General features: G+C 52.1%; 1 protein-coding gene across 1 annotated transcript in view; it reads left to right on the forward strand. All coding sequences in view use genetic code 11, as the record gives it.

Annotated features, from left to right (window-relative positions):
- Positions 1-259: 259 nt before the first annotated feature.
- Positions 260-7,773, forward strand: part of EGR_03186 (Collagen alpha-1(XXVII) chain) — a gene marked incomplete at both ends in the record, with an annotated part of 8,806 nt that continues 1,292 nt past the window's right edge. Inside the window, 12 exons of the mRNA XM_024492435.1 lie at positions 260-407; positions 1,174-1,187; positions 1,417-1,677; positions 2,364-2,777; positions 2,852-3,508; positions 3,589-3,642; positions 4,039-4,398; positions 4,816-5,616; positions 5,690-5,797; positions 5,869-6,354; positions 6,430-6,650; positions 6,889-6,973. Coding sequence (XP_024353109.1) covers positions 260-407; positions 1,174-1,187; positions 1,417-1,677; positions 2,364-2,777; positions 2,852-3,508; positions 3,589-3,642; positions 4,039-4,398; positions 4,816-5,616; positions 5,690-5,797; positions 5,869-6,354; positions 6,430-6,650; positions 6,889-6,973 — 3,609 coding nt within the window. The remainder of the gene's footprint in view (positions 408-1,173; positions 1,188-1,416; positions 1,678-2,363; positions 2,778-2,851; positions 3,509-3,588; positions 3,643-4,038; positions 4,399-4,815; positions 5,617-5,689; positions 5,798-5,868; positions 6,355-6,429; positions 6,651-6,888; positions 6,974-7,773) is intronic.

A 7,773-nucleotide genomic window follows, 5' to 3' on the forward strand; every position in this document is an offset into this window, starting at 1 on the left:
TATAGAATATGGCACTAGGAGGCGCTGAAAAGGTTAAAGACTTTAATTCGTAAATTTCGGGGTTTCCTTGATGGACAAATAATTTTGATAGTCGCTAAACTAATGTGGTTTATAACTGGGGTAAAATTTCAGGTTACCTTTGGCAAAACAAGTTTAATTTATGGAGTTATGATGAAGGTTCTTTGTGCATTTTAAATGCGCAGAAGAGGGCCGGACATGCACACTGGAGGATGGGAGAGTGTTGCAGCCGGGGGAGGTGATGAACCAGCCGCGCTCGTGCACAACCTGCGTCTGCAACGGTGACACTGGCGAGGTGGTCTGTGAGCGCCAGACTTGCCCCGCTCTTGACTGCGGACCCGAGGGCACTCAGCCCGCCGAACCCGGCGAGTGCTGCCCTCGCTGCCGACGTAAGCCCTTTACTCGACCCTATTACTACTACCTCACAGCGGTCCTTCGTTTTGGCTTAAAATCCCCTCTCCCCTCTGTCGACGCCTACTCCTGTCCTCCTCCATTCCCTTTGCCTTCTTCGTTATCAGCGTTACGTATAGGCTTTCTTGTCTGATCCCGCACGCCATACTTGCGGATTGTGTTTTTTTATTATTGCATGTTAGCTGGTTGCGCCAAATCACGTCGCGGACAGATCGGTTGAGGTTGGAACGATGGGGCGGATGCAGGATCTCCTTGATATGAGATCATTTACACTTCTTTGACGTTCAAATGGGTGAAAACTGGTGGTGACTCGCACACTACTAAAGCTTAAAAGCCGTCCTTTTGGTAAAGGTCCTAGACAGCGGATGTGCCTTTAAATTAATCTCTCCAATCGTTATCTGCAAACCCTTCCAACCAAAATGTATCTAGGAGCAGAACCTCCGAAGGTTTAAATTTGGATTGCGGATATGTCGAGTCGAAGTTGGCTTTTTCCAATTACGATGGGAGTTCATGCCACCCGAAAAGAGACCTTCATCACGCCATTTAGGGATTTTTAACCTCTGGCGGTTCCTCTGTTATAGCGGTGAGGAAGTCTTCATCGCAAATTAGCAAAATGATCCGAGTTTTTTTCTGTTCAATTCTCATTATCTTAAAGTTGAAAACTATACCAGTCGCCATATACCCACATTTGAGTCTACCACTTTGTATCAACTGATCAATGTGGATTTTTCTTCACAATATCAGGTGAAAAACGCGAAGTAAGTCTACATTCGCATGAGCCTATGCTAACTCATATACATCTCGAGATTTGTTTGCTCCAATGCCTCACTAATGGTAGTTGGAAATGCATTTAATGTTGAGTTTGAATGAAACGGAAGTGATCGGAAGTGATTCATTGTTTGGCATGACGCATCAGTGGGGCAACTTGCATGCAGAGCTACCTATCCGATATGCTTACTTCAACCACTTTTTGATACACTCCGTCAGGTACGGACAACGCCCACGAGCACAGCTCGCACCTACACCAGCGAGGTGACAACGACAACCACGTCGACAACTACCACCACTACGACTACCACGCCGCGTCCAACTACTACCACCACCACACCAAAACCCACGCCACCGCCGATTATGGGCCCCCCGGGTCCCCCCGGTCCCCCAGGACCACCCGGACCTCCCGGTCCCCCTGGTGATCCCGGAATGGATGGCGAGCACGGCGTCCCTGGTCCACCCGGACCTCGTGGACCGGTAGGCTTCTCTTCTCGATTTCCTCCTTCAAAGTAAACCTGAAACGTCCATTTCTCGATCAAGAAAGCGTCGTTCCAGACATCTAAAACATCGTTTCGCCATATTGATAGCAAGTTTTGCACCAGTAGCAATAGCTGTTTCATTTGCATTCGGAGTTATTACTTTGAAGAAAAAGACTTCGATGAATGTGGATGTGAGATACTTAGCCTATTTCCTGCCTGTAATTTGAACAGGGTTGTTTGTGTCGAATGTAGTCCTGCCTCAAAAACCTTACTAACTGAAATTAAGCCCTTGGTTGCAAAATTTTTCGTTACTTCACCTCTCCGGACAAAAGCTATCCGTTTAGCAAACCTTTGTTGTTTTTAACCTTTGAAGTGACTCCATGGTGCTGAAAGTGCGTGCTCAGTGGAATGATGCAGCACCTTCTGAGATTGCACACTTACTATATGAAGTTGTAGGGCTTGAAGCCGATCAACAACTCTCGTTTATTCCTTCTCTTTAGCCACCTCCTGAACTGGAAGACTACTTAAAGCGTCAGCGCGCCATGACCAAAGGCCCCGATGCAAGAGAGGTTTCCGCCTACCAGGAACTTCAGCTTACTTCTGTGCGTATCCTTAAGTCGCACAAACAACTTCCCTTCCTGCAAAGAGCAATAACACTGATATCCCTTTCTTTTCGTCTAACAGGGTCCTCCAGGAGAGCAAGGCGTTCAGGGTCCACCCGGTCCGATCGGCATTCCCGGCCCTCCGGGTCCAGTCGGGCCAGTGGGAGACATTGGCATGGCCGGTCCAATGGGCTCTCGAGGTCCACCCGGGCCCATGGGCGAGTTTGGCGCTGAGGGCGAGCCCGGTCGAAACGGCGTCAAGGGTCCGCGTGGTCCAGTTGGCCCAGTCGGGCTTCCTGGTGATCCAGGATCCAAAGGACCCACAGGAATGCGTGGCGAGATCGGTGAACCTGGAAATCCCGGTCCTAAGGGTAAAGCCGGAGACCAGGGAAGAAAGGGTCCAACTGGACCCATGGGTCCCAAGGGTGCTATTGGTCTTCGTGGACCTCTGGGCAAGTCTGGACCCCGTGGCGTTTCAGGACCTCAAGGGCCCAGGGTAGGTGTACACTAATAAATGGAATTAGTATTCCCAATTTCCACTTCATAGTCAATATTATGTCATCATTTTAGGGTATTGATGGACCTACTGGCGCTCAAGGTCCTGCTGGTGAGCGCGGTGAGCAGGGAATGATGGGTCCAATGGGCTTCCAAGGACCGGAAGGACCGAAGGGGACCCCAGGTCCGATCGGTCCCAAGGGAGAACCCGGCTTCCAGGGTCCACCCGGGGCTCGTGGTCTTCCAGGTCTCACTGGTCCGCCTGGAAAGCAAGGAAAAATGGGACCATCTGGTATCCGAGGTGTGAAGGGTGAGATCGGTTCTCGAGGTCGTATGGGACCTCTTGGAGGCATGGGTCCCCGAGGCTTCCCAGGCGCTGATGGTGAGGAGGGACCCCCAGGAGCAAAGGGTCCCGAAGGTGCTCAGGGTCTTCAGGGATCTCAGGGCCAGCCAGGTCCTGAAGGTCTCAAGGGTCCTCCTGGTGAACAAGGACCGCCTGGACCTCAGGGCCCTGCAGGCAAACGCGGACCTCGGGGAGACATTGGCCCGTCAGGACCAAAGGGCTTTATTGGTCCTCGTGGATTGCCCGGATCCAGAGGTCCCCCCGGTCCTGAGGGCCCAGTTGGATCCATCGGTATGATTGGCGATGCCGGTCCTGTTGGACCTGTTGGACAAAAGGGGCACATTGGTGACCCTGGTCCCGCTGGTCCACGCGGTCGGACGGGCTTTAGGGTAAATCTTCCAGTCCCGCAGAAAATTTGCTTAGTTTTCACTGTGGTCATGTTTTAAATGCATTGATTTTTTGGTTTCAGGGTCCACGTGGAAAACGTGGCGCTGAAGGTCCTGGTGGCGAGCCAGGTCCTAAGGTGAATTCAACTTCTCTGCTGGCACTTTTCCCTTTACATCCCAACCTCGACTTAATAACCCATCAAACCGTACTTCCCAAACTTGAACAGAGTGAACAAGCCAATGTTCGATATACATGTTTCATTCAGACTATCTCTATTCTCCAAATGGACAGACCAGTCAACTGTCGTCATGGTTCAAGTTATTAACAACCATCTTATGCATTCTGAGTGATACAATGGGTTAGTACAAAATGATCCATCTAATTTTAGACCTCAAGTAAACCTTAAATCCGGATTTTAGTGGGTGTTAAATTAGTCACTTTCCAAAGCCAACCAATTTCCCATTAATCCCCATAGTATACATCTTTTTCGTATGTACTCAGGTATCTGCAATTACACCGATTTCCCTTCCAGGGTCCAGTAGGAGCTCCAGGCAAGCCGGGAATTGGTGGTCCCCAGGGCCCCCAGGGTCCAATAGGTCCGCAAGGAGCACAGGGAGCCCGTGGTCCGCCTGGCCCGATCGGTAAGACGGGAGAAGTGGGGCCCGTGGGTCAGCGTGGCCAGCAGGGTGACCGGGGTGCGCGAGGTGAGGCGGGTCCTGCCGGTCCCCATGGTCCACCTGGTGCCAAGGGGGCCCGCGGTCCTGGCGGCAAACGCGGTCCCATGGGGCCTGAAGGCCGAGCTGGACAGCAGGGACCTGAGGGAGGCACGGGCAAACATGGTGACCCCGGAGCACCTGGTGAGGCTGGAGATGTGGGGCCCAGGGGTCCTGCGGTGAGTTGGCGACGGGGCATTTCATCTTTTCCTTGAAGGCTCCTGATTATATTTTTAGAAATGGCTATAATTATGCGGCGCCATAGGCGTAGTACCTACGTATTTCTGAGCACTTAATGAGGTAGTAGATTTATTACCAACGCATGAAAAGCCTGGGCGATAAGTGGTTTAGGTGACGTGAAACCAACTCCATGCAGGCTAAAGTTTATAAGGTAGATGCTTCCTTTGAGAGTGTGGAAGGATTTTTCGTCAACACACTGAAGAGTTTAGAGACTAGCAGGATAGGTAACGTGAGCAGACCCCCGCACCACGAAAGTGGGGGGTGGTTTATGCTCATAAATGAGCAACCTACAAAGGTGTTGCCTGTTCGTATTATCATGGTCAGTTGTGCATAGATACTTTTTATTTTTAACGTAGGGTGAGCGCGGAGCGCCGGGTCCAATGGGGGCAATGGGCTCACTGGGTCCCCGTGGTGAACGTGGTCCTGCTGGTGACACCGGTCCGGATGGTCCAGCCGGTGAACGCGGGGAGAAGGGTGCGATGGGCGAAGTGGGCGCTATCGGTGTAGCTGGGCCACCTGGCAATACTGGGTACACTGGTCGTCGTGGACCTACCGGTTCTATCGGTCCAGTCGGTCCCCGTGGTGATCCCGGACCTCGTGGTCCCGCTGGCGAACGGGGTGATGACGGTCCAGTCGGACCCCAGGGTCCTCAAGGTCGTCCCGGACACAAAGGTCTTCCTGGTGGTCTGGGAAATCCTGGTGACGAAGGTATGCATGGTGATCAGGGCGAACAGGGTTCGATCGGTGAAATTGGTCCTCCCGGTCCCTCGGGATCGCCGGGTGAAGTTGGCCCCAAGGGAATAAAGGGTGACAGAGGACGTCGTGGCCGACGCGGTGAAACTGGAGACGCTGGACCAGTTGGTCCCATCGGCCGACCGGGTCAGAAGGGCCTCCAGGGCATGCAGGGACGTGAAGGGGACCGTGGATTGCCAGGTGAGATCGGTGACATCGGTGAACCCGGTCCAATGGGTGAGAGCGGTCCAGCCGGTTCGACCGGTGAACCCGGATCCGTTGGTCTGCCTGGACCTGCAGGACCTTCTGGTCCTAAAGGTGAACCCGGTGATATAGGTCCAGTCGGTCCACCTGGTATTGATGGCGACCCTGGGGAAGATGGTCCTGAGGGTCCCAGAGGGATGCGCGGAGAAACCGGGCCCACTGTTAGTTTTGTGTTTTATTTACTCTATTCTCTCAGTTTATTTGGCCTTTGTAAATCTTTTTTTGTTTTTCTAGGGCCATGTCGGACCTATTGGACCTAGAGGATTGATGGGTCCACAGGGTAGAACAGGACCCATCGGTCCAGCTGGTCCTCCTGGTGAAATGGGAAAAATGGGAGCCACCGTAAGTAAATCTTCATCCAATCATTCCAATTTCATGATTAGAATAGAAAAATGCGGACTGTGTTTTGACAGGGTGCTGAAGGTCTGCGTGGACCCCGCGGTCGTCAAGGGCCTACTGGACCTATTGGTAAGACAGGGGCGCCCGGCCCCACCGGGCCTCGCGGTGACATCGGTCCGGCAGGCTTGGATGGTGAGCGCGGTATTCAGGGTCCAGTAGGTCGACAGGGTCCTCCCGGACCTACTGGTGAAGCTGGACCACAGGGTCACATCGGAATGCCAGGTATTGCAGGACCTAGGGGCCCACGTGGACCAACAGGGCCCAAGGGAGAACCCGGACCGGCTGGGAAGCGCGGAGAACCCGGTTTCCAGGGCGTTCGAGGCGAACCAGGAGAGCGCGGTGAGCCTGGAGACATCGGACCCACGGGTGTTCGTGGTGATCCCGGACCCCCTGGGGAGACTGGCCCCCAGGGTAATATGGGCATGATGGGTCAACTGGGTGAACCCGGTCCCATGGGGTCGCCTGGTAGAGAGGGTTCTGTTGGTGTTCAAGGAACTCAGGTTAGCAGAGGAAAACCTTTTTGGCTGCATCATTTTTTCTCCGTCATTAAAATTAGGCATTTTTCGTGTTTCTAGGGCCCCGCTGGTCCGCGTGGTGACGCCGGACCCAAGGGCGCTGTCGGACCTCCTGGACCGCCAGGACCACAGGCAAGCTTCTCCTCAATTCCATTCATGACAGGCTTTATTTTTCGTCCGCTCTACTTAAATCGTCTTCCTTTGTGCAGGGTCCAGCTGGTCCGGTTGGTTTACGAGGCGAGGAAGGCCCTCCGGGAGAAGATGGTCCTCCTGGCCCGCAGGTTAGGCATTTCAGTGATAAGGCTCCTATTTTTAATTAATAAGTAGCGTTAATTGTCTGTGTGTTTGTGTGGTATAGGGTCCTCCGGGTCCGCCCGGAGAATTTGACACGGCCTTCCAGGGCATCTTCAGGCGTCCAGGGAGCGACGGCTTCATGGTGATTAGTGAATCTTCATTCCAAAATTTATGTTACCAAAGTAATCAGAAAGTGTCTGATCCGAATTGGGTTCTGTTTTAGAGTGACGAGGGTTACAACACTGAAAGTGATGTGCCGTTTGAGGACAGAATGCAAGGCGATGCACCCGAGCCCGATGAATATAACAAGGTATAGTTAGAAAGCGGAATTATCTCCTTGGATTACTGTGACATTTCAATCTACTACTTGGGAGTTTGGTGGTAGGAGAGAACTTGGTAAAAAATTACTCAACCATTCAGCTTTGGAATGTTCCATTCTTTCAAAGGCAGAACTCGTAGTTGTACAACTTGTACTTTTGGATTTGCATTAGAATGTGGACGCCTTTACGGCACTGACGATCGTTTCAAACCTCATTGACCGCCTCTACAAGGCCTCGGGCACTCAGCGTTTCCCCGCCCAGAGCTGCGCTGATCTTCTTCTCCACTTGCCTGACGCTCATGATGGTGAGTTCCCTCTCAATTGTGTAGCCGAATGCGTGCTAATCCGAATGGATCACATGCGTCCCACTTGCCCAGCATTAAATGCTAATTAAAAATGTTCACTTCCAGCGTTGTGCACATGTAGCTCCTAGGTGTTTCCCTAACTGAGTTAAGTGATGTAAGATGGTGATAACCATAGAATTTAGATTTTGTGCGACGTTTGAGTTGGTTATATTGCACGAGTGTTGGTGCTACAGTGGAGCAGTTAAAGCACCCGGGCCACTGCAGTTGACTTCCCTCTGCGACCCTGGTTGCGAGAGTATTCAGTAATTATATGAAGGGATTCTCTTAATCGGGGTAGTCTTCTTTCAAACAGTTGGCGATTGGTAAATATGATTCCAGGAAAAGGGGAAGTCGTACTTCGGCGCATCTCATCCATTGTACAGAATTTCAAGTAATCAGGTACAGCTTGCATTACCTTTGATTTGAGCATTTAGTTCAAATCAGGGG

The sequence above is a fragment of the Echinococcus granulosus genome (assembly GCF_000524195.1).
Source record: "Echinococcus granulosus chromosome Unknown EG_S00016, whole genome shotgun sequence".
NCBI classification, from domain to species: Eukaryota; Metazoa; Platyhelminthes; class Cestoda; order Cyclophyllidea; family Taeniidae; genus Echinococcus; species Echinococcus granulosus.